At 43.3% G+C, this 26,424-nt stretch overlaps 1 protein-coding gene and 1 long non-coding RNA gene across 4 annotated transcripts; both read right to left on the bottom strand.

Moving 5' to 3' along the window:
• Positions 1–142: 142 nt before the first annotated feature.
• UBE2G1 (ubiquitin conjugating enzyme E2 G1) lies at positions 143–25,096 on the bottom strand. Of its 3 annotated transcripts, XR_010745108.1 has the most exons (7): positions 24,727–25,096; positions 10,580–10,682; positions 8,028–8,125; positions 6,775–6,953; positions 3,446–3,569; positions 1,472–1,507; positions 143–1,351 (listed from the first exon to the last, which is right to left on the bottom strand). XR_010745108.1 is itself a non-coding variant. In XM_066333174.1 (6 exons), the coding sequence occupies exons 1-5, from the start codon at positions 24,770–24,772 to the stop codon at positions 3,483–3,485; spliced, it is 513 nt and encodes a 170-aa protein (XP_066189271.1). In that variant the 5' UTR covers positions 24,773–25,094; the 3' UTR covers positions 143–1,351; positions 3,446–3,482. The 3 variants fall into 3 exon arrangements, 2 of the variants coding, with proteins under 2 accessions (XP_066189271.1, XP_066189272.1); XM_066333174.1 differs by lacking the exon at positions 1,472–1,507 and having other exon boundaries at positions 24,727–25,094; XM_066333175.1 differs by lacking the exons at positions 1,472–1,507; positions 24,727–25,096 and having other exon boundaries at positions 8,028–8,120.
• Positions 17,876–23,865, bottom strand: LOC136370001 (uncharacterized). The gene is made up of 3 exons (XR_010745109.1): positions 22,747–23,865; positions 22,018–22,233; positions 17,876–20,800 (listed from the first exon to the last, which is right to left on the bottom strand). It is a non-coding gene; the product is annotated as an uncharacterized lncRNA (long non-coding RNA).
• Positions 25,097–26,424: the final 1,328 nt, after the last annotated feature.

Below are 26,424 nucleotides of genomic sequence, written 5' to 3'. Positions count from 1 at the left end.
AAAGTTGTGTGTTTTGTTTGCTCTTTCATTATTTAAGATGAAGCACAGCCTCAAGTGTTTGCTAGTGTTGTGTTGCTGATGATGCTGCAGCTACAGGTACCCTTCCTATTGTGATACTCAAGACAGCCAGTTTGACACATGATTATTGGAAAAAATTATATTTTGGAAGAACTCACTACAGAAGGTGACAGAATTCCAAAAATCAAATTACATGAAAATATACATCGCCATTTTCTTTGTACATTAGGTGAGGAAAACTCTGAAGTAGAAGGCAAAGCAGATGAAGGGCCACAGAAGAGAGTAAAGGAGGGAAACTATTTTTGATACCAAACCCAGAAGTTAGTCATTTGAAAGCCTACAGATGTGCATGCTTGAACTCAACCTTGAGAAAAAACAAGCCTCCCCCACAAACACCCCACCCCACAAACAGGCAATGAAAAAGGCAAACCAAAAACTTCACCCATAAAAAGCAGCTCATTCCTATCTTGGACTAACTTAGTCAACCAAACTTCCAAGAGAAAGCACTCAAGTCCTTGGAAGTTAAAAATCCATCAGGCTGCTCAAGGGTGCTCCATGGCCAGTTTTATTGCTATACCAAATTCAAGAACGATGAATAATTGGGTTTAAAAAAGGGGTGGGAAGGGAAAAAAAAAGCACCTTTGAGACTACAAAGGTCATCATAAAAGAAGACACAAGTAATTAATAGCAAATCCTTTCAGGGTTTAATTAGGAAAATTTTAAGTTCTGATGGGGAAAATAAAAGGGACCACATTTAAAAAAAAAAAAAAAAAAAGAAAAAAAAAGGAAAAAAATACTAAACTTTATTAAGCAAGAAATTTTAATAAAGCCTCGGTGCATCAAAGGAAAATTAAAGTGGGAGGGAAAAAAAAACCCAAAACCAATAAAACCAACTTAGTATCCTAATTGGTTTTGACATGCTTCACAAGTTGCTGTTTCTTTTTTTTTAAACTCAGGAAACAATGAATAGGGAGAGAAAAAAACCTGCTAAAATCTTTAGAATTTACACAATTCTATCCCTAACTACAGACAGCATTATTTGGTACAATGTGTATTTGTGGATGTACATGAACAGTATATATATTATCCGGATCATGTTGTGCTATGTACACATCTTTACAATTTTTCCTGAAGGTTAAAGCAGTTCATTAGATTTCAAAATGCGTAATCATCTTGTGTTGGCACTTGTTAGGCTCTTGTCAGCATTGATAACTGGCATGTTTTATTGCAGCCCAGTTCCAGCCAGTGTTTGCCAACTTGTAACAACAGAAGTCCAGCAATAGGTGGGTAGAGTGCAGGAAAAAAAACAGTGCCATGTTTCTCAATTGGAGACCTGCAAAGAAATCACAAGTATTAAAATAAAACCCCTCCTCACCCTCAATTATTTTCAAGATGTTAATTAGTTTTTCAAGCTCAAGAAGGTAACTATTACTTGTTCAAGAGCTTCACATACCTCTGAACAGAAGACGGATAAATCCAAACTCATCACCTGAGAAAGACTGGAGTTAGTTCAGCACACTGTGTATCCAAGCTCAATTATCAGTTTCTGGCTCCTGTAACTCGTGTTGCTTGTGGAGTGCACAGTGTGTAAAGCTTTGATTATTCACACATAAGGCTGAACACTGCAGATTTATCACTGGAAAGTCTGTGCATTACTTACTGTGAACAGTGGGGACAAATGGCACAGCAGTGCTCAGCAAGCACTGACACCACAGCCCTCAGTCACACCGGGCTACTTTGAAACCAGCTGTGGCCCCTTCTCATCCAATTCCCTGCCCATCCCTCCCCTGGGAGGAGTCACCAGACTTAGAAAAGCTTTCCCCCTTCCAAAAAAGCAACACAGCCAATTACTTAAAATATTTGTCAAGAGCATTGTTGCACTATAGCTAAGTTCAACATGGCAACAGAGCTGAGGTTAGTTAAGGACACACTGGAGTGTTACTCACAGTTACTCCCTTTCTCCAAGACAGGAAAAAAAAAGTCAGCTGCATTAACAATTCTTGCACTCCAGTTAGAGGCAGTTGTACAAGACTTTCTGTTCCTTTGCTTAGCCTTTTGATCAATATTAAGCATTTTTTGTGCTTAATCTGTACTGGAGAAAGTTCCTGTCAATCAAAGAATTTCTGCAAAGAGAGACTGCAGAACGAATTTGTCACAGATGGAGCCTTCCCCCAACCCCCTCAGTGTTTACAAAAGGGTAAGAAAGGAACTCTCTCCTGTACAATTGTGATTTAAAAAACTATCCAGCAGAAGAATGCAGTAAGCTGCTCTGGTTCAGTCAGTACAACCCCTCTGAACTATATAGTGCCATATTTCTGTCCCTGTGAATTATGTATGCTGTAGATAACCAGTAAATATGAATTTGGGGTTTGCCAGCCAAATGGGTCAGAGCAGTTTACTTGCCAAACCAACCATTAAGAAAAGGCAGCTTCAACATGAAGGTCTGTTTTGCTTTGAAAAGCAAGAGTGGGAAATTATTAGCTCATAGAGGAAGTTTTTCCTTGGCATACCCAAGATAAAGTGACCAAAGGCCAGGGATTTAAGGGCCATGCTTTAATACAGAGCTTTCTATGAGAGGCTATTTAAAAAAAAAAAAGTCCCTTTAAAACTGAGATGGGGTTGTGTAAATTAGACTTAGTCTCTTGAGTCAGAAGCTCTTTAACAGGGTGGCAAAAAATGCAAATATCACATCAGCTATCCTCAGGACAAAACTTATCCAAGCTCTCAGATATGCCACAGTTCCATTTCCAAGCAGAACACAGCTGGTTTTATGAAGCTATTCCCAAGCCCTCTTCACTCAAGATGTTTTTGGGGCTGCTGAAGAGAACACCACCTTCCATGGTATTATTGGGGGTAATAGCTCAATTTGATGCTTTCTGCTGTGCCAGGAGACTTTCTGTTAAAACTCCCACAGATACCTGAAGCAAACCCTTCTCAGTGGTTCCTGACAACCTCACTGAAGTCTCATTTAACTCCTATGTGCAACATGCTACCAACATCTGCAAGATAATCCACAACTCCTGAGATAACAAGACACTTAAGATGCTTTTAAGATTCTAATAAGTGTTCTTCACAATAATGCATATCAGGGAATTATCACCCCCTTCTGTTACAGCTCCAGTGACCTCTAAGTGCCATTAATAAGCAGGATGAATTCTGACAAAGAGAAGTTCAACTTCTGAACAGCATAAAACACAAGAATACAAGAGAAGTTCTCCAATTTTGGCAGAATGGGCTGTCAAGTGCACTTAAATTCTTTCAGTCTTTAGTACTGCATCCAGCCAAAGAGCTCCACTGAGATCATGCAGCTGAGAAGAAAGGTTCAGGGGTTTCTTTTTGCTTTTGAGGGAGAGAAAAATAGTTCAGCAACACTTAAGCAGGAAAGCCTCAACTCAGGTAACTGACTTGTCTTGAGAAGGATACTTACCCTGAAAAAAGTGAAGCTACTAGCTGCTGAATAAGTGTCACTCAAAAGCAGTTTCTTGGCTTTTTCTTACACAGCGGGCAACTTTTCTTTTAAATTCTCCATTTCTGTCTTCTCTCCATTCTTTCTGTAATTGAATAGACAGCTTTCAGATGTCAGTCCTACAACAAGGAGTTGTACAAGCTCTAGGAAGACTCTTGGTGTTTATGTTTTCAGACATTAGCCATCTAGTCAACACCTAAATTTGCTTACAATCATTGAGCTACTCACTGAAAACCTGTGATAGTCAGGACTTCTGAAAGTTTGCTCTGGGTTTCTGTGCCAACTGCTCACAAGACAGTGAGGATGTAACTTTCCCCTTCGATTTCAGGCACACTCCAAGACTAACCTGGTGGCTTACCAGTATTTCACACTGTCTGTGCTAAAATCTATTTGCTTCAGCCTGCAAAGTAGCAGCAAACTCAACCTGTAGACCACAAGCTGTTGTTATGTGTATAGAGACAGTCTTTAACTGCAGTGGTGAAAAAGGTACACAGGTACTGTGGAGCCAGCAGTTACTCTGAGATTTTTTTTTTTTAAAGATAGTTTCCGCTCCCTTCAATCTAGCCAGGACACTCAGGACAGAAATACAGAAGTCACAGTATCTAGAAGAGGCTCAGCAGTGTCCTTCAAAAGCAAACAGCTCCTCTTTAGGTATGGCTGGAAGATATTGGCTCTGTGAGGAAGACCTTAGCAGAATACCCAGCTCACCTATAGGGCTGGTCTCTGTGACAGGGATCTGATTTCAAAACTGCAGAGATGAAGAGCCAAGATAAAGATGAGCAGGAAGACAGGTAAGAGGGAAGTCTGAACCCAGAGATGCACACATCAAGGTATCACAAAAACCTATGTGAGAAAGGGCAGCCAGGTTTGTTTTGTGCCAGGCTCACAAGGAGCTCAGATGAAAGCACAGGAGCATCAGGTGTGGTTAAGAATGATGTGCTGGGTACTGCCTTCCAGTCAGAAGTGGTGGGGAAAATATAAAGAACCCCTTATTTCATCAAGTTCTACAGTTCTCAGTTTCTGATACAAGCAATATTTTCTTTTCCAGGGGTGAGAGAAGGGGTTAAAACCCCTCACATTGTTTTACCTGATGCAATCTAGCATACAACACCTTTTCACCCCCACTTGGAGTGAGTGAAGGTTGTAGTAGATTTGAGTGATAAATGGCAAACCCTAACATGCATCACCTCCAAGCTCACTTCAACAATCAGCACATGGGAGAGCCCAGCACATCTTAACTTTCCTATGAAAGCACAAATAAGGCTACTAATCAGTTTGTTCTTTTTCAGCAATTCATGCAGCAAACATTTGCTTCCTTGGACTGGGACACAGGACAGTTTACACAAGATGGCTTAAGGCCAAGAAAAGCATTGAATTTGTGCCCTCTGAGCTTCAGAGCCTTAGTTTCTGTTTCTATTTTTTTATTTTTGTAGTTCTATGAATTGTTCAGATTTGAATAGCAAGCAAAGTTTCCAATGTGACAGCTGAATCTCCTAAAATGTAATTTTAGGTCATGAACTGTTCTATTTGCTTTTCAAAATATCTATTCAGGCTTTTGATCCTCATTTTTCTCCCACTCCAAGAGACAGTACTGCAACATGCACACTTCATTTTTCCTGAAAGCAGGCATATCCCCTGCTCCTATAATCCTGCAAACTGCCTCTAACACCTTATTCACTAAACTCACTTAAAAGCAGAAACTAATGACAGCAGACAAACTATCTGATAGCAACTGCCACATTTTATTGCTGTAGTAAACACAGGAGCTGCTGATTCTTCATTACCCTGATAAGTATGGTTTTTGCTAATATAGAGAGATCTACAATCCAGCAGGAGAAGCCAACTGCTCAAGCAGCACTTTAGAAGTTCCTTGAAACATGTAATGCCACAGTCAGAAAAATAGATTCTAGCATCCAAAGTGATGCCTCACTGCTATCTCCACAGTCAAATTTGGATTTTTTTGTTCTTTCAAGCTGGGCTAGTAAAAGCTGTTTTCATTTTTGTCCTTTACCCTAAGGCAAATTCATTTTGTGTCTAACTTTTCTAAAGCAAAAACCCCAAAAAATAAAAAAACCCACTCCTGAAGTAGTTGTCAGAGTGGGGCACAACACAAAAAGTCTGATGTCAGGAAGGTGACAAGCACAGCTAACAGCATGTGCTTTCTACAAGGTTAGGCCAGCTACATTCAACATACATGAGTTTGTAAACTGAGGCATTCTAATTGCACTTTTAGCATTTCATTAGTAACTTGCTCCTCCCCGTGCTCTCAGCAGGAAATGTCCCTATTTCCTGGGTGTCTGTTTCCGCCAGCAACATCACACAAAAAGGGGAGGTCCAACACTTAAAAAGATTAAATACGGAAATTGTTCACTGCAATTTTTTGTTTTCTGTTTTCTTCCCCTTAAATTTATTCCACATGAATCTGTTCCCATGATTTTTCAGCAGAGCTCAACCACCTTTGAAAATACTCAAAACACAGCAGATCAAAGGCTCCAGGAAACGACTAAACCCCCACCCACTTTGGGAAGGTATAGCTTGGCTGACAGAGAAGGTTAACATTCTTTTCCAAACTCTGCATCTCACAACTCCCATCTCCTTCTTCCTCACTCCCACAGTTAAAAGAGCTAGAACTTCTCTCTTGTGAGAAGACAACACTCTCTGCTGAACTGCAATTCAAGAGCATGCCAGTCTTGTCAGATGAGTGGGGCCTGAAGTCTGTCCCCCTATGCCCTTCCAGAACTGAGACTTTTTTCCTCTCCCCACCAGAAACATTCTTCAGCCTCATTGTTACATTCTGCCCTAGGCACAGCTCTTCTAGAGAGCTGCTAGCTGTGTTTATACACACAGAGCACAGGCCATGTTCCAGAACACTGTGCTGCATCAAACACTTGCGTCTCACACCTGCAGACTCACCCTGGTCTTTGACTGTAAACCCAACCATCTTTCCTCACTCTGAGCAGTCAGTCTAGTCTGGGACAGCCCTCCCTGTTGAGTTAAGGTCAGATACCCAGTAAAGCCTTTGGGTACCTTCTCAGAGCACAGATCTACACAGTCAAACCTGCTGCTCTAATCCACGGGACAGGAAGACTGTTCTAGAGTAGTGAAAGAAACTTCTCAAGGCTAATTAGCAGCTCTGATAACAACATCACTGCTTTCCCCCAACACAATGGCAGCCTTAGCCTGTGACAGGAAAGGTTCTTCCCAAAGTTACTGCTTTACTAAACTAGAAACAGAGCTCCATTGCAAGGTTTCTACATTGGAGACAACTGGCAGACCAAGGAAAGCCTTACCGCTGCATCAACATTAGCAGGAGAATCACCATTGGGATCTGCCAGCATAGAAATAACACTAATCATTATAGTCTCCACTGTGTGAATGGGAAGCCAGCGTTCCTCAGGTTTTTCATAGCCATATTTGTCTTCTCCAGGCTCATGAAGAATTGAAATGCAGACATCGCCGTTCTTGTCAACTACAAAATAGAACAAGGCATATTTCAGTCATGAACAACGTGCTGGCATTTCTTCAGGACACTCATGGAACTCTTCATCTTCATTCCAGCTAGTCTGAAACACGTTAGTGGAGACACTTTTTATAAAGAAGGCAAGTAATTAACTATTGCAGAACTTAAGCTGTAATGAACAGGGCTTGGTGGAAGTGTGCATGTGCCTGGACTCCTGACAGAGAGGGCACAGGGGGAGGAAAGACTCAGGGTAACATCATTGCTGCAACTCTCAAGACTATTTATTTAGACAGGCTTCCACTACAGCTTTTTCTGTTAAGTTCAGCAAACTGGAGAGTGACTTTTTTCCACAGCAACAGCATCAGCTGGATATTACTGGAACATACTGAAATATGATTTAAACTGCTGGAATTAGAAAGTGCCTGACAAGTACTCTGATATTTCCAGAGCTGATACTGACACAGCATTAAAATATTCCCTGTCCTTTTGATGGGAGCACTGTCTCCTCCCACCTTTTAACATCTACAGTTTTTGAAGTTGAAGAACATTGCTCTTTCCCAGGAAAACCATCTTCCTTTTTATTTTACCTTCCCATCCAATCTCCACCAGTCCATAGGTAAAGGAGACATTAGGAGAAGTCTCCTTTAGAGGGATTAAAAGATTTCTTTTCATGCTTCACTAGATGAGGACAACCTTGGGCCTTCTATACTGAACTGCCAAGTCAGTAACAGCAAGATGAAATATTTGAAGGTATAACACAAGGCAGCTACAGAAGTCAAGTTTCTCCTCAGACTAGTATTCTGCACTTAGGAAAAAAATTAAGGGAAAAAAAAATCCCTGAACAATTACCAAGAATGCAAGAACCTACTCTGAATAGCTTCTGAAAATACTTTAAGAGCATTTTATGCTCTCAGAGCAGCAATATTAAAAACTCTGCCATTGTTATTACTTCTCCATTAAGTGAGGATGGCAAAGTAAAAGCAGAGTTTCATATTTCTAACACAAACAGAAATGTATCTATTTGTCTTCACAGCATTTTAGTCCTGAACTGCAAAAAGAAATTGAAACTTTGACATTTCTTACCATTCGGATGCCAGATTTCTGTGATGAATTTCATTTTTGGCGGCCTCAGTGGGTAGTCTTTTGGAAAAGTAAGATGAGCCTTGAAAACACCACCTTCACTGGGGAATCAAAAATATCTTAGTAGAGTTTCTTGTAAGCTTAAGCTGAAGATCGGAACTTAGTGATGTTCTAAGTTTACACCTCACACAATTTCACATCATGTTAGTAATTAACAGTATCAACACTTCCATATGCAAAGTAAAGAGTTTCTACATTGAGAAGATCCTTTCACAAGATACTGCCAGTTCCCCAACACAATCTTTTATAGAACTAGGATGATGTTCCAGAGGGGAAAAACCATGGGGGTGGGGAAAAAAAAAAAAAAAAAAAAAAAAAAAAAAAAGAAAAAAAACCTGCCAAGGAATTTACCATCTGGAATAATAACTCTTTTTTTTTTTTCCTCCCAGTACATTTATTAACAGGGAAAAAAAAGGTATTGCCAATAACTGCCTTTCTCAAGTCCAGCCCAGCAGACACCCCTTTTCCTCTGTTAGAGACCTCAGTCCCAATTTTGTGGTCTCAGTCTTCAGCAGTGAGCCCCAGGGAAAAAACTGCAGAAAGCTCTGGCTGTGTCTAGAGCATTAAATGTAAAAAGAATTCCAATGCCACCTTTTCAACACTAAGCTAAAACGACTCAGGCATGACAGTGAGGTGTTCTGCATTAGTTACCCACTCAACTGGAAAACAATAATAAACAAGAGACATCCAGGTTTTATGTGGAGTTACAGGCCAGGAATAGTCCCTTTTGAAAAATGGGAAGGCTTGTGTTAGATGGAAAAGTTTACAAATGGAATACTTTGTTAATGTCAATAATATAACATTTGTCCTGCTACTGGCACTTCTAACTGAAGGCTGTAACAAAATTGGGAATTGCAAGGGCAGAACAAGAAGTGGAACATAAACCTCCAAAGAAGATGGCATGGGATTAACGGTGTGAGAAACTGCTTCTCAGCAGCCATACAGACATACTGGTGAACAGGACACTGTTCACTGCAATTCTTTTTCCTGTATTTGTAAAGGAGTAGAAGTCTCTAAAGTTCACTGGTTCCAAAAAAAACCAAAAAAAAACAAAAAAAACAAAAAAAAAACAAAAAAAAAAAAAAAAAAAAAAACAACAAAAAACAAAAAAACAAAACAAAAACAAAAACAAGAAAGTTTTACCACCACTAACCAAAGGAGTGCAGTTTCGGCAAGTGTCTCAAAAAAAAACCCAAACCAAAACAAAAAGCCACACCCAAAGAAAGAAATCAGAAAACAACCCCAAAAAGCTTTTCAGCAATTTGGCTCTTTGAAGCAGCTGAGGGAACCGAACCCACAGCATTTATTTTTCACAAATTTTAGAAAAGGTAGGTAGTTTCCAAAGAATCCTTCCTCCCAGGAGAGGTAAGAGTTCCAGAAGGACTATTTTAACATCCATAATGTCAAGACAAAGGTGAGCTAGATTACATTTGCTGATAGCCCCAAACTATTATATATGACTGTCCTCAAACAGCCCAGGGAAGAAGGATTCAGTGATACTACCCTGAGAAAGACCAACCAGGGACTGGAACAGAAGAGAGTTTCTTACTCAAAAGCCTCAAAAAAAAGCTCAGCACCCTAATAAAAGTGGAGTTAAAAAGCCACTATTGCAACTTTTAACACCTAAAATGACAAATCAAATAGAAGCAGCATTTCTTTATTGACAGTATTTATAAAATAGCTATGAGAATAGAACAGAACCACAAGACTGTTCAGAAAAGGTCAACAGAAGTTGGAGAAACCATCTCATGCAAGACATAGGAACCACAGTGCAGTGAGCCTGAGGGAAAGCCAAGCAATTTGATTACTGGGTTTAAAAGCTTATCCAAAGTCTGCCGACAGACTCACAGAACTTCATGCTGCAACCAAAAGTGACCTCGGGTAAATGTCATTAAGCTTTTTGTATCAGTAGTTTACCACTGCAACAGCTTAATGAAGAGAACAGAGTTCATCTTCAGGAGTACACTTTAAACTGACCTCTCCTGGGCATAGAACCTTATCCCAGAAACTGAAGTAGATGATCACCCCAAAATACTCCAGGTCACACTTGGAAGTTCTCCCATCTCAAACTGACAGGATTTGAAGCTAATTCCAATTACATCCCGATTCAATTGCCTCTTTTCCTGCCATCACAAGCATGAAGTGGTAATGGATTAACACAGCACTATCAGCTGAACTACAGCCTCCCAGCAGCAACAGCAAATAGTGGATTTTATCTGCCTTACTTACATGTGAAAGAAAACAGAAGCTGCCTCTAAGTGTACCTATTCTTTTTCTTTTCCATACAAGTACAAAGAGATCAGTGTTGCCTTTTCCCATGGGAGCAAAGCAGTTTAGAACTTCTACACAGCAAATCCAGCTATTTACATGTATTCTGCTAGCAACAGAAGAGTTAATCTAGCACAAAGGTTTTGGTTAGCTTTTACTCACTAGGAACACACTAAAATTAGTAAATCCAAGTTCACTCAGGTTTCTGTATAAGTATCAGTACTTACTATAGTGTATCTGGAGGACCAATGATAAGGACTTCCCATCGATAAAGATCATTGTCATCTATTAAGCCCGCTGAAAAGCCTTCCACTGGATTTTTGTTGAGCTCTGTGTAGGAAAAAGAATTTAAGAGTAACTTTAGGTGTCTATAATACACATTTGCTGGTTCTGCTCCTGTGTCCATACATGACCAAAACCTCCCTGAGGCCCTGAGTGAGCAGCCTCAGCTCCCCCACCACAAACACTTCAGCCAGAGCTGGGATCATCTCTGACCCTAAAACTCCCCGAGTGCAACGGCAGCAGAAGGGCCAGAACAACACACAACTGTGGGCCATGCTCTCCTAAACTAGATACCAACGAGTGATTAAGTCAGGAAATAGGCTTTCTGATAATAAAAAAGCTTTACAAGAACCCCAAGGAGCCAGCTTAAACTAAAGTTGGTCTTTAACTCCAAAAAATGTTAACAGAAGAGCAAAGTCACAGTATGTTTTTATTTAAAAGGAACATTCTACTTCGTTCAAATGATTTTTTTTTCCAGGATCTGGAAGCATTTGAGATCTGTGCCAGTGAATTCTGGAGATAATGATTTACTATATTTTGAACTAGCACAAGAGAACATAGAAGATAAGCTGCTATGCTGTTTAGGTATGGGGTTGTGGGTTTTTATTTTTTCCTTTTGCTTACAGCTTTTTCCATCAGTGATAAGCAATAGAGCATTCTAAGTGTATAGGCTACTCCATACAGTTACTGCCAGGTACAGGCTTCTCTGGCAATAGCTACACACAAGTCACAGCTAGAGCTAGACTCCACTGAACTTCTGTTTTCAGTCTGCTCCAGGAAAAAAAAAAAAAAAAAAAACCACACCTGGAAGATTTGGGATTAAACACTTCAAGTAAGTTTTGCCTATAATCCAGTGGTGGAGGTAGGAAGGTGAGAACACCTATTAACTGAGAGCTTCAGGTCAGAAATTACATTAGATGCCATATTTATGCCAAATTCAAATTCTTCATCCAGCATTTCCAACACTACATACAAAGTCCTGATAGATCTTGGGTACTTAGGATACAGGAAGGGGGAAAGAAGTTGTTCCTTCAAGTGGTCAGTAATTTCGATATTAAATTAAAAATGATAGTTATTGTGAAAAAACTCAACCATACTTATTTTATAATATTTCAGACACTATGCAATCTTCATTTATTCTGTTCCACAGCACAATTTTTCTACATATCCCCATTTTGTAAACCTAAAAGCTGTAAGTCTTAAGTTCAGAGGGCCTTATCATGCCCTCAGGTACATGCAGAAGAACTTCAAGTGAGAACCTTGTACCTTTCTGGAGGAAAAGAAAGTCCATTAAGTCCAAACTGATTTGCCCATAAGCTTGCAATCATTGGTGACCAGTTAAGTTCTGAACTATTTCAAGTGTGGCTGAAAAAGGCACGAAGAATCAATTCAAGCCCTACACAGTGGAGTCCAAGTCCACCCTGGGAAAACACAGTGCTCAGCTCACCTGAAGGCAGCAGGAACATCAACTTTGGTCATTACTGATTTAGTCAAACTTATCCACAAAGATGACTCAATTATAAAATCCCAAGAACATACTAAAATGGGTTTTCCTAGGAGCTGCTCAAAAGGGTATATAATCAGGAGGTGAGGTCAGCCATTCAGTCCCCAAGGTGCAAGACAAAGATCTGGGTACTGACCCCAACCATGTTTTCTCCAGACAATGCCTGAAAGAAAAGGCAACATCACAGGCTCTCTGACCAAGATGCAAGTTCTCTGTGAACTGCTGTAACTCAAACTGCTCATGTTTAGCTTCTTTATTGTTTGCAAGTTATCACTGCTCACTGATAAGACTTTAAAGACTGCCAGAACTTAAGACTGGAAAGAATCAGAATGTTTCTCTCTATTTAAATATGCCACATTATTTCCAAAGCAAATATACACATTTTCTTCTCTATTTCTTAATGTGTGCTGTTTCAGTTTCTTTCTACATCTGTCTCAGCCTCAAACAACTTTATCCCTAAGTAGTTCAAAACATTTTTCATGTATTTATTCCCAAAGGAAGACAGCTCTTACACTCCGACTCACACCTGGGACCATATTGCAAGAGGACTCATGAGAAGGAGTAGGATTCCTGGATGCCAACTCCTTTAATATTGAACATCTGTAAACTGTGTGAAAGGGACAATCATTAACAAAAATCTTCAGTTAAAGCAGTTAAAGAAGTTTGCTTAGTGGATGTTGCCTGTAAGGCAAATGAGCACATTACTTCTTTTACGGGACATGGCTTGTGAAAAGGTTGTTTTCCTTCCATGACAGCAGTATTGAAGCACAGCTCAAACAGCTGCTAATTGCAGAAATACTTGGAGGAAAAACAATGAATATAGGCTCATACACCTTCTCCAGCAGAGGTATGCAGAATTACCAACAGCTATTTGAAAATGAGCTTTTCCATCCAGATTATTTATGCTAAACTAAACAACATGGCTGGCAGGTGGACAAAAAAGGAATTCTCAGGAAAGTTCTGCACTGAGACATGAAAAGCATCATCCTTGGCTGCTTTACCACGGATAGCCAATAGCTGCTACTCATTAAAACCTGCCAAGGCCCAAGGTTTGTTTGGCTTTGTTTTTTCTCCCTGGATATAGCCAGTGCTGTGTATCAGCAAAGTCAACCAGTAGCACCACCTGCGTGTTGCCTCTCTCCTCACTAGTTGAGCCTCACACAGTGAAATCCACGCACCAAAATCCCAAAGGAGCACACACACACGGGGCTCAGTGACACAGGGCTGCTGCCAGGCCGCTGTCACTGCCCAGCGGCAGGGTGACACTGACGCTGCACCCAGGGCAGGGGACACCTGCTCCCTGCGCCTGCCAGTCCCCACCAAACACGGCACTTAACTCCCTGCAGCCTGAACAGGAGCTTCCCTAGACAAGGATGTGGATAAAGCAAAGGATTCAGATCCCTTCTCCAGGCAGGAGAGAACAACAAGCTCTTAGGACAGGTCCTCTACAAAGCCCTGCTGAAGAACTGCCCCAGAGTCCTGGAAATGCAGAGAAGCCAGAGACACCTATGAAGGACTGGATCCTTCCACATTATTTTTCCAACAGCTTTACTTTGAGATTTCTTGTTCAGCTAAAGATATGCTGTACTTTTTAAACATAAATGAGTACATTAACATATTTCCATCATGTGCATGCCTAGATAAATGCCATTTACTTTTGCAATTACTATATATTACAGTTTGTGGTTTAGCATTTCTGACAATATTTTTTGCATTTCTGATTATTTAATGTAATGGGCATTTTTCTACCCAGTAGAAGAAAAAAAATCCAAAACATTCTTACACTCAGTCTAGAAGCAGTTTCAGGTAGAGCCCTTTGCAGACCAAGCAGCAGCTGACAGCCAAAGTAGCACACAGCTGGACAGCTGCCAAGCAGCAACATACTTGGAACAGAATCCAGTGTCTGCTTATAAATTAGACATTCAGTTCCTTTAATCCCAGTCCTGAACCTGGGATTAAATCCAATACCTGATTTGGGAGGTGAGGAAGACTAAAGGCCCGTAATCCAACAGAGTTGTTTAAATCCAGAACAGATTTTAAAGCCCCATGGCTCCCTTTCCACATGATCTGCCACACAACACACAGTCTGTCCCTTCAGCTCTTACTAATGCAGAACCAAGTTACCATTGCCTCAAACTTGAGCCAGCACAGCACCATGGGCTGCACTTCCAGTTTCAGTGTTTAGTTTACATCAAGCTACTGATGTTCCCACACTCACTGAAACTGCCTTTATATAAGCCAAGAGACTTCACCAATCCCAGAGCAAAACAGCATCAACAAAAATGACTAAGCAGAACATGCCCCATAGCTCCATGGAACAGCTATGTACGGCATCCAAACTTTTCAGCCTGACATCTCACCCAGCCAGCCACTGCACAGGAACTCTGAGTATTTTAAGCTACATTACAGTATAAAGCTTTCAAAAATAAGAGCTCCTATATTTTTTTAACAGCAGCCTCTTTAACGAGTTACAGAGTGTTTGAGTTTTGTAGATAGAAATACAACACAAAAACGGACTAGGGAGCCCAAGTCCTGGCTAAGGCTTCAGGATAAACCATCTAGCTGGTTCACACAGCTCTCAGAGCAAGCAGGCCACAGCAACACTTCAGATCTGCTGCACATCAGACTTGTGTTATCTTCGTGGCTTTTTGTGAGGCTCACCACTAGTCCAGGAGCTTCTAACAACTGTTCATACTGAAAATCCTCATTCTAGACTCTTCTTCTCTGTACCCCACACTGTGCCTTCCATATAGTCCTATTATTTCACTGAGGTCAGTTATGATTTCCAAAACTTTGCTGCCTGCAGGGCTCAGCTGTACATTTCGGATTCTAGAGAACTAGAGCTGAGATTATGCTAAAGAAACATGATCTCTGTGGAGATGTATTCCCCAAGCTCTCCATTTTATCTGCTTTCATCATGTTCTGTCTTGCTCTGCAAGCTCGTCCAAGAAGTTCAGACAAAACGCAGCACAAAACATGCACACACTCCTGCTAGCCACTCTGGGAGTGACAAACAGACAACACTCAGAACAGATTAAGTCTCTGAAGGACCTTGAAATTATTTTGAAGGGAGACTAAAGTAGTAAAGATAAACCTGTCTTAAGCAGAGATTCTACCAACCATTTCAGTAGAAGCTTTAGGTTTGAATTTAGCCTGGCAACGAACTAATTTCCAGTGTTCCACACATCACTCCTTCTTAAAAAGGGCAGCATTTCAGACTTCTACAAATCAAATCCTCTGAGCTCAGAAGATCTGAAAGAAGGGTTGCACAATTAGCATTACCAGGCAGGCAGTGTGTCAGTGCAGTGCTACACACCTTTAACTTGCCATCACCTCAGCTACACCCGTGAAATCTTCCTTAGAGTTGCACAGTGAAGCAGGTTTTGAAAGGACAGAGGACAAGGCTGGAGGTTTCTTGTTTGATTTTTGGTTTTATTCCCAGTCAAATTCCTAGCCACGGCCACAGTTCAGCTTTGCAAACAAGGGGAGAGCAGCATTAGCCCAAAGTTCCTAAAACTGCAGCTACAGGTATGAGGATTAAGGTACCAGAGGAACTTGAGTAAACAGAGATTGGAATTATTTTATGAGTAAGGTATCGCATTATTGTAGAATTAAGCTAAAAACTGAGTTTCTTGATCCTGTGTATTCTGTAGCTCCACAGTCATAGGAGCCATGGCCTACCTGAAGACAGACCATTTGAAGTTCAAGTCAGTTGTTTAGTGGAAAACTGAGTCTTCACACACTGCAACCAGGAGCTTGCAGGTGTTTGGTACTGCCTTGGTTCTTAAGGAATTCTCCATAATCCCTTAAACCCATGTTAGTGGACATCAGTAGACACTGTCAATGCTCTCATGGGTCTCAAAACCAGCTCTGAGACAGTCTCAACTAGAGCACAGATACCCAGCAACTGATCTAAACTGGCAACCCAGTTTACCCAGCTGTTTCCATGCACCATTTCACCCGAGAGTCCTAAAGACAAGGCAAGAACAGTCACAACCTATTTTGAGGCATTTCCTTTCTGCAGCACTCTTCATACATGGACCTTTCTGTGTACACACACTCAAACCAGTCCTTTTCCAACATCCCAAACTACAAAAGGAAGGTCTGCTTCCCCCTCCTTCGATGCATTTGCCAATAAGCAAATATCTAAACTCAGTAACTTAAGTTACTGTGGACCACATTGTGCCTAGTAACCCCACAGATCTTTTCTTTCAAAACAAATGTGGTGTTCAAATTACTTTCCTGTCCAAATCCCTGGAAATGCAAAACATACTCATCTGATGAAAACCTTTGAATGCCATAGTATTGTTTGAAGTTTTGAATGTTATGCTTCCAGAATTAGGGTTCTCAGCAGTAAGTTCAGAATAGATGTTCAAATTATCATCAGCCATGCAATACCGGTAGAAATCAAGATAAAGTGTTTCCTGAACAGAGCCCTCTTTGACTAGACTGCTAGAAGCATGCTGTGCATCCCATCAGACCAGAATCCAGCACAGTTACACTACCCAGGTGAAAATGGAGGTTGAATAAGGTCTGTTAAAAGAGCACAACAAAACCATTCCCAGTAAGTTCTGAATTTTGAGGGGAAGTGTTATGAGGAAGGGAAAAAAACAAGGATCATAAAAAGAATTGGGAGAACCCTGATTCAGAAACCCACATGTAAAAGGAAGCAATGATGTCACCAGGGAATATTCATGCTTTGCCCATGGAGTCAACTGCAGCACAGAGCCACATTCATCTGTCACACTCAGTGTAACAGAAATGCCATCTCCATGTTTGATGCCTGTTCCCACTCTCGAGGGTTAGGACAAGTATTCACTGGGTATCTGCATCTGTGTGTATTTGAGATGGTCACCAAGAGATCTTATCACGATAAGTAGTTTCTGAGACACCATAATTATCTCAGCCTGAAGCAGGTGTCAAAAACAGGTCAGATGAATCACATTGAACACACACTTATTTCTCTCATCTACAAAGGAGTACAAGTTTCAGGTGCCTACTGTACACAACTGCTGGAATTTGGCAAGACAGGTGTCATCCTAGGTGCCATTAACGTAGCTGAGTTTAACCATGGACAGGAGAAGTTTATGAACTTCTTAAAAGCTAATTACAAACAGACTAAAGCTAAGGAAAAAAACAAACAAAAAAAAAACAAAAACAAAAACAAAAAAACCACAAAAAAAAAAAAAAAAAAAAAAAAAAAAAAAAAAACCACAACACTTCCATTCAAGTATCTTCTGAGTAGTCATACACAACCATGAAACAGCACTGCTGCCCAGAGCCAAGGGTTCTAGGATTTGTATGGTTCATAGACAAAAACAGACCAGTAAAAATCCACTGAATAGTCTCTGTGGCATGCCTATACCACAGGGAGATGTTAACATCTGAGAGAGATGTTAACATTCAAGTTGTTGTGCAAGTCAAAGACAACTTTCCAGCTTGTTTTCTCTCCTGCTTATAATATGAATAACAGGTTTGCATATCCTAACTTGAGACACATTGTTATTTGGAATTGTTTAAGACATTCCTTTAAATGACTCCTGACAACACCATCTTCTGGATCAGCACCAAATGCCAGCCAGCTAAAAAAAACAGCCAGCTTGACCTATGAGGTGTATGATGACAGCACAGAAATACCTTTCCCTTAACAATCCACACACACAGAGACTGTATGTGAAAACCTTTACAGAGGGTTTCTATCAAAAAGTCTTTATTATTATTTTAAACCTGTGCAAAACCTGCTAACATTTCTGTCCAGGAGAGCAGTTATTTTTATGGAACTCCATTTCAATTAGACTGCTATACTTAGTGTTCTTACAAGGCCTGGATATCTGATCTCTGCTCCAGCTGATACGCCTTGGACTCGAGAGTAGGAAAGAAAAGCAAGTATGAACACTTACTCTTGCAGGGTGGCCTAAAGCTCGAGCCTACTAGAGGCTGTAAGTGAAAGATCTCATCAAAACCAGTCACTGACAGATATGCACACACCACTCAAAGCTGAAGCACAGAGCAGCTGCAGCTGGGTGAGAGCAAAGGCCTGCATGTGAAGCGTTGCCCTGATTCCGTTCCCATACACTGGAACAAAAAGTGGACAGGAGAGTTTCAGCAGTCACATGCTCTCTTCCTCACACAAGCCACCTGCTCTCCTTTCTCCAGGCACCCAAGTCTGCACACTCATTTTAGCATTTGGTTAGTTCTTGCTTTCAGAACAGCAGCCACATTTCAGATCAGTTCCACTTCATTAGAACCCCGTCTCTATGCTGGGAACAAACTGTTGTATTTTACAACAAAACAGAGGTTGATTAAACACACTACAGGAAGAAAATTTAGCAGAATGCCTACTTGAGGCAAACTAAGTTTCATCTACAGAGGTCACTTCTTTTCAAACTGTTTTAACACAGGGCTTTGGGGGAACTAAAAACCAACCTGTACCAACACAGAAGAGACCAAGTAATCCTGTATTAGTTGAATATGCATGTATTGTTCCAACTCCATCTTGCATTAAAAAGAAATCTCCATATACAGAAACATCAAGGCAGAATCAGCTATAATTACACGTGGTTTAATCTGAAGACCATTCACTCTACTTGATTTATCCCTATCAGTTTCTCTTAAAGAAATAGATATATCTAGCAAATCAATAAACCCTTAGTTTGCAGCAAATAACTACAATACTGAAGTTGGAATCAGTATCAATGACCCTTCAGTTGGTTTTGAATGATTTAGCATCTCCAAATGAGGCTCCTACCAACAAAACAGAAATTCTGATGAAAGTATTTCCTCAAATGGTATTAATTTTGCTCCTTACTTCAGAGGATCTCAAGCAATGTTCTCCCATTCCACTATTCTCAAACAAAACAGGAATAAATCACTCCACTGCCAGATCCAGATAATGCCCTTACTCTGGTGTAACTTACAATGCCTTGTTTGGGGGCAGCTGAGAAGGAAAGAACTCAGAGTTCACGGTAAGTTTGGTTCTTTCCCTGAAAGATTAGTAAGCTGACCTAGGCAGAGCCAAGGCAGTGACTCCTTGATGAGGCAGGTTATTGCTTCATCCTGTTTAAGCAAGTGGTTGAGTCATCAAGCCCTTCATTCTGTAGTTTAGCTAAACATCACTTTCCAAAACTGCCAGCACCCCTGAAATTTTGCTGGTGGCTGCTGTTATAAATATTCTTTCCTTTGAAGATGCAAAGTTCAGATTATTTCTGCAAGAGAAGCATTTGGAAAACGAACACGTAGCAGGCAAAGTTTGCCATTGGTCACATTTATCATGTTATTTACAGTGCAACAGAAACTCAGGCTGCTTGTGCTGTTGTAGTGACTGAAGTCTGAGCAAGGCCTGTGTTTTAGCAACGATGTGGTCTATAAAGTGAGCTTGAGAAAGGGAGCTTTGAAAATTCTGTCAGCACAACCTCACAAGAAACAGAATTCTCTCATCTGCCGTAACAGGGCCCTGTGTTGCCAGGGGGTTAAGGTGACTGCTACACACATGCTATACCCAAGTACCCCAAAAAGCATCAGACCAAAAACATTGATGGTTAACTGAAAATATGAAATAGTCTTCTAAAAAAAAAAAGGCAGGGTTGTTTATAATTTCAGGACCACTTAAAATGCTAAGTTTTGCATGTGCAGGAACTTGGAGTCCTAATTATTTGGGATAATACAGAATATTACTGTCCATACAGACAGTATGGACAAACAGACCTTCACAAAAGAGGTAACAAGCAATCTGGTACCAAATTATTACTTCACATCAGTGCCACTCAAATGAGTATCTTATAGACAAACTTATTTTAAGACAGTGCTCAACTGTAAACAAAGGTTTCCTACACACCAGCCACCCCAGAAATATGCATCTCAGCTTTGATGTATAAAGTGATCTTTACTCTGCAATTCCCTCTCCATTCACCACTCAAACAGATTTTTTAAAAAGTCCTATCAAATTGCCAAAAAGTCAATTAGCTCAACATTACACAAGATTCTTCCACAGAAGAAAGTAAAAATTGTTCAACTATCACATTAAGTATTTAATACCATTTTCCAACTTGTTAGTTTTTAATTAATTCCTGCTTTGAAATAGAAGCCATATACACTTTAAACTGAAACAATGCCATGTTTCTCATGTTTAAGAAAAGCATTAGTGTGGCTTTTTTTCTGTATCCTAAGTTGGAGATTATTTACAACCCAGCTCAACTTCAGCCAACAAAGGCATGGTTATTCCCATTTCCAATGCTCCATGTTTATGTTAAAGAGAACTTGCACTTCTAGTTCCACTGTGTGCTGCTGATTTAACTGCGTTCTCTCCCGGTGTGATTTTGCTGGTTGAACTAGACAAGTCTGCCTACTCTAAAGTCTCTGTGTCAGCAAGAATTTGGCAGAAGGATGAAATAAAAGTATTCAGAGACATACCTCAAGTCTGTAAAACCTTTGGGCTTGACAGCTCTGGAGACTGCAAGAGAAGCTTTACACCCTGTTGTCTGCATCTCTTCTTAAAGAACATAAAGTTTTGGGGCTGTAAAAAGAACAGTTTATCCTCCACCAGCTCCCCTGAGGGGTGAACTCTGCTAACCCAGTGCTACACCAATCTACATACTTGCCCTGGACTTTTTTCGTTGAAGCTCAGGGGCTCTTTTGTTTTCTTTTAGCTTTTCCTGCACTCTGCCTGGAAGTAGACAGGTAAGGGCTCCTATTTCACATTATTATCAACCTACAAAGTGCCTCTCTTCAAAAACAAAAACCCAAAACAAACAACAACAACAACAAAAACCAACAAGCCCCCCAAAAATATGTTTGAATTTTAAGATATTTCCAGAAGCTGCTACAGCTTACAATTAAGTTGATTTGAGAGGGAACAGCATTTAATTTCACAGATATCCACAGATCCTCCAGCTCTAGTTAGACTACCCTTTTTTAAAGGGCTTTGCTATTAAGAGATCCCAATTAATCACTTCCTTAAGACTTAAAAAACACCCAAACCCTAAAAACTACCCAATAATTTTACTACCTTGAATTGTTCTGGTGCCCAAATGGGGGCAAGCACATGTCAATATAAAAACAGCTACTATACTTAGTCTCTGAGGATCCATCTCAGTATTTCATAGGCGAAGCCACTGCGAAGCCACATAGAATTTGGGAGATTAAAAGAATAACCCACATGTAACTTGAAATAATATTTTGTGACTGTCATTGAACGTCCCTTCTCTCTGAGCATTATCAGCATCCAGAACATGCCACTGAAGTGCACAAGCATGTTGTACACGGTGCTGTGGTACCAGCTCCCTACTCAAGTTACAAGCAAGCTTGCTTTCAAAAAAAAAATAAAAATTGAGTCTGTCTTCATACACTCATTGGAGCAACTTCAGGTTCTGTTGCCAAGTTTTGCTCTGTTTGGTAAGAGCCCTTGTTTTACATCTCACTGACAACCAGCAGCCTCATCAGTTGACCTACACTTTGACAAAGCACTCAGGAATTAAAACAGCTCATTAAAGTGCTCCATGCCAGACAGCTCCTTTCCCCATAATTAAGAACCAAAGCATATGGGGGACCAAACAGGTAGCCACTCTGAGAACTACTGCTTAACATTCCTCCCTCCTCTTGCCATTGTTTTTTTCTTCTGAGCATTGAAAAGAGATATCCAGGGTCTCACCATTAAAGATTTTTTTATACTCCTCAACTGCTCCACCATTGCACAGGTTTCAGATTCTTGCTTCAACCTCCCTTCTTTCCTATGTCTTGCTCCAGCTTCAGATCTCTTGCCATTACTGAAGCACAAGTGAATGATCTAAAGCAATTTAAATTAGCTTAGATCACATAACTCGTATCAACTGTCTGTTTATTGTCCTCCAAAACCCAACCACCAGATACAACCCCATGATTCACCACACTTGATATAGGCAAAAACTGCATGGAGCAGAGAGAATATCAATCCCATCAGGGCAAATACCACCAGAGTAGTGACTTTTGGTTTGAGGAGAAGAAACAGTGTGGGTATTAACAAAGAGACATGTTGGAGCAGGTGAGACTTGGAAGACAGTCAGCAGCAGCAAAGGAAGATCATGAAGCTCACTTGGCCTCTGCACTATGACTTCAAGCAGCCTGACACCAGAAAAACCAGTGTTAGTCCACCACCAGCTCAGTTCAGACATCCCACAGAAAATACGAGATTCTCCCATACAAAATAACTTCCTCAGGTCAGTCATTCCACAGAGGAGTTTTGGAGAGTTCAAGGCTCTTCTTCAATGCTCACCATACTTCATGCACATTCAAAGTCACTTTTAATATGGTTTCAACTTCTTTTAGTACATGTAAGGGGACACCAAAGGTATTGATATTACTTAAAGCACAAAACCCCCACAAATAGCTGCATGGTGCAGGAAAATGGCTGCAGATACTACAGTTGGATCAGTAATAGTGGCAACTAGAAAAGCTCACCTGTTTTTTTACACATAAAGCCTTCAGATAACAGTGAGCAGAAAGTTAAACAGAAGTTAACCTCTAGACCTAGTAGCCTACAAATATACTCACATACCCAACCAGTCTGTGCTTACAAAAGGTCTTAAGACCTCACAAGACAAAAAAATAAATACACCACACAATCTGAATACTTACTATTAAGAGACTTCAACTAAATGTCCAACTTTCTTTTGTGGAGCACACTTAGTAGATTAAAAGAGAAATTCCAGACAGATGAACAACTATTCTAGGTGACCAAATGCTTTTTTTTATCAAGTTAGAAAGCAACTATCCTACACTGTTGTTTCCCTTAAGGGATCATACGTAGGAAAGAGAAGCTTCACCTCACGTGCAGTCTGGAGCTCCCGCAGTAAGCCCATACCGAGGCGTTATTAGCTTATCTGAACGTGCAGACACCTCACTGAGTGTCACTAATAACCTCAACAGCTACCAGGGCATTAACAGGTGCATGCTTATACTCAGGACTAAGGCCACAGTATGCGATTTTTAGCCACGGTATAATACTTTTTTCTTTTTTTTAGGAGCTTCACCTTAAAGGGGTAAACATACTGTGGTAGTACTTAAGGGTATTCAAGTTTCTCAAACTGATCATCAACCAAACCCAGGAAACAGCGCTGGAGATGCACAAACACACCATCCAGCTCGCTATACCCGGTTATGCAACCTCATCTCCTTACTGCTAACAATGCTGCTTTCCACCCTTAGGCTTCCAACGACATTAACTGAAGTTTCGGGCCAAAATCCTCCTCCGGGAATTCCTGTGCCACCCAGTGACCCTGTCCCTTTGTACGGCTACTCTGCCAACTCCAGCCAGCGCTGTAATTGTCCGAGTTTAGGTACACCTGGCACACATCCCCTTAAGCGCATACGAAGCAGTTTTTTTTACGTAAGGGAGGAAAAAGACGAGCCGATTCTCCCGAGGTACCGCGCAGACCCGTGCGGATCGGAGCGGATCGCCGTACCCCAGCCCAGCGAAGGCAGAGGATGCGGCGAACATGTGCAAGTGGGGGAGGGAGGAAGAGAGCGCTGGCGGCTCCTTTCCCTTTAAGTGTGGCAGCGCACACATGGAGCCGCATTGTGCGGCCCCGCGCATGCGGGGCCCCTCGGCGGGGCCGGGCCGGGCCAGCTCGGCCGCCCGCCCGGGGACAAAGGGAGGGGGCGCGGCGACACCGAGCCCGTCTGACACCCCGCTGACACCCCGCCGCCGGCCCGGGCGCAGCGCCCCGGCCGCGTCCGTCCCCCAGCCCGGGGCCCAGCTCCTCCTCCCCCGCGCCCGTCCCGCCCTCTCGCCCCCGGCGGAGCCCCCCGGCCCTCCCCGCGGGTCCCCCCGCAGGGTCCCACCCGCGCCCCCGCTGCCCGGTCATCTCCCCCCGCCGGTGCCCGTGAGCCCCCGCCGATCCTCCTGACAACAAAGGGGCCAGCGGCCTCCCCCTCCCGGGCACGGGAGGTGAGGGGGAGCCGGCGAGGGGAGGCGGGACGAGGGCACCGCGGGTCCCCGCGGGAAGGGGTGCGAGTGCGGGGAGGCAGCCTGGGCCCGGAGCGCCTCGTTCCGGGGCCGGGGGAACAATCCTCCTTCCTCCCCTTCTTTCCGGCGCCTCAGAAACACCCCCAAACATCAGCCCGCACGCAGCCCCCGCGCTGCGGGACGAGCTCCGGCTCGGTTCTCCCCCCGCCCGAGGGAGACCGGACCGCAAGGGGAGGGGACAGGGAGTCCTCGGGGCTTGGTACCGGGGGTCTGGGGGGGCTGAGGAGCGCGGCCGGTGCCACCCGCCGCTCCCCCGGCGGGACGGGGGCAGCCGAGGGGACGCTCCCCCACCGTGCCGGCCCCGCTCCCCTCCCCCGGCTCCCCTGGCAGCAATCGCCGGTCGGGCTCCCCCTCCCCCGCTCGGCCTAGTTCCCTCGGCTCCCGGCTGGGCACAGCACGGCGAGGGGGGGCCGTAATCTCCCCTTCCCCCTCACACACACACACGCACTCCCGCCCGCCCCCTCCCCGAGCCGGCGCCCCTTCCTTCCCCCGCCGCGGGCCGCGGCCCCTCCGAGGCCGCCCGGCCGCTGCTCCCCCGCGGCGGATCACCCGCCGCCCTCCCTTCCTTCCTCCGCCGCCGGCCCGGGTACCTGCTAGTTGTCTCCGCAGTAGCAAGGCGGACTGGAGCTCCGTCATTCTCCCCCGCTCTGCCCGGGGAGGGAGTCCCAGCGGCGGCGGGGACGGCGCGGCTCCTGGCGCTGCGAGAGGTGGCGGCGGCGAGCGTCCCTCAGCCCGTCCGCTCCGCGCCCGCCGGGGGTCTGGCTCGGCGCCGGCCGCCACAGCACGCAGGGTCCCGGGCAGGGCAGCGCGGCCGTGGCTCCGAGCCGCCCTCCGCCTCCTGCTCCGAGCCCTCAGCGCCGCCACCTCCCGCCGCTCCCCCCGCCAGGAATTTCACCGCACTCGGGCCCGCGCAGGCGCACCCGGGCCGGCCGCCGGCCCTTCCGCGCCGCCATCTTGAGAGCGGCCGAGGGGCGGGGAGCCGTGCTTGGCCGCCATGTTGAGAAGGTCCCTGCCTTCCCTTCCTGAGTCAAGGCTGAGTTAGCGGGGAGAGCGCTTCGTGAGGGGAATCTCTTCACAAAAGACATTTAGGGACATAAACAAAAGCACAGCGAGTTCTACCTCACCTTGAGGAAGAACTACTTCTTTACGTGAGTGTGGCAGAGCACTGGGACAGACTTGTCCAGGGAGGCCGTGGAGTCTCCCGTCTCTGGAGAAATGCCAAACTCATCCAGACCTTCCTGTGTCACCAGCTCCAGGTGACCCTGCCTTGGCCAGGGGTTGGACTGGGTGATCTCCAAAGAGCCCTTCCAGCCCCAACCTGGGATGTGCAAAGGCCCTCATGAAGGCCATTATTAGGAAGGAACTCTTCCCTGTGAAGGTGGTGATGCTCTGCCACAAGTTCCCTGAAGAAGCTGTGCTCCCCCTGGAAGTGTCCGAGACCAAACTGGACAGGGTTTGGAGCAAACCTGGATAGTGGAAGGTGTCCCTGGCCATGGCAGGGGGTGGAACAAGATTCTGCTGAGGTTCAGCAGCCCCTGAGACACATCTGCCCTCATCACCAGGCTGCACTGGACTGTCACATACAGGGAGTAAGTAACAACAGTGTCTGTGCTTGGAGCCCTGCTGGCCCCCAGGCTGCTGCCATCTCCCAACCCACTAAATGCAGGAGGTTTTGAGGAGCAGCTAAAAAGAGCAGATAAACAGGACAGGTTGAAAGAGTTACCAGCTGCCAGGTAAAAGCTGCTCACACTGGATTGCTGCAAAATGTACATTTTTGTCTGTGTGTGTGATGGGGATGCTTTGGAGCACTGTGCCACTGCACTGAGGATGCACCCAGGGAAGAAAAAGAGATAAAAGGCCTAAATCAACCCTTACTTACCTAAATTATGGGGTGAAGGGGCTTTCCTGCATTAGTGTATCCTTGAAGGGCAACCTAGGCTTGGGTTTGGATCTCCAGCAAAAACCTTCAGAAAAAGGGCTTTTGAAGGATGACTACAAGTCTGAGGACAGGCACTGCAAAGGGAAAGAGCTAGAAATTTAGACAGTTTATCCCAAGGAACTAAGTAAATCGCCAGGAGAAGCCTCACAAAAGTACAAATTGTGGGTAGTCTCACATGTTGATTGTGAAAAATACAGTGTGATAAATAGGTGTGTGTGCAATTCTAAAATAAAACATATGGGTTGCTCTGCTCTTCTGGCTTTAAGTATTTCATTGGATTCCCTAATTTTCGTTTCAGTCCTCAAGTATATGCAGTTTCTGGCTAATTGGATGAAGCATTATTACCAGT

The sequence above is a fragment of the Sylvia atricapilla genome, chromosome 20 (assembly GCF_009819655.1).
Source record: "Sylvia atricapilla isolate bSylAtr1 chromosome 20, bSylAtr1.pri, whole genome shotgun sequence".
Taxonomy (NCBI): Eukaryota; Metazoa; Chordata; class Aves; order Passeriformes; family Sylviidae; genus Sylvia; species Sylvia atricapilla.
This window is presented reverse-complemented; position numbering and strand designations above follow the sequence as displayed.

Excerpts from the sequence above, each read along its gene's own strand:
- UBE2G1 (XM_066333174.1), bottom strand. The coding sequence starts at position 24,772 with ATGACGGAGCTCCAGTCCGCCTTGCTACTGCGGAGACAACTAGCAG. Across the intron at positions 6,954-8,027 it reads AGAAATCTGGCATCCGAATG|TTGACAAGAACGGCGATGTC; the intron begins GTAAGAAATGTC and ends TCTATTTTGTAG. Across the intron at positions 3,570-6,774 it reads CTGCTAATGTTGATGCAGCG|AAAGAATGGAGAGAAGACAG; the intron begins GTAAGGCTTTCC and ends ATTCAATTACAG.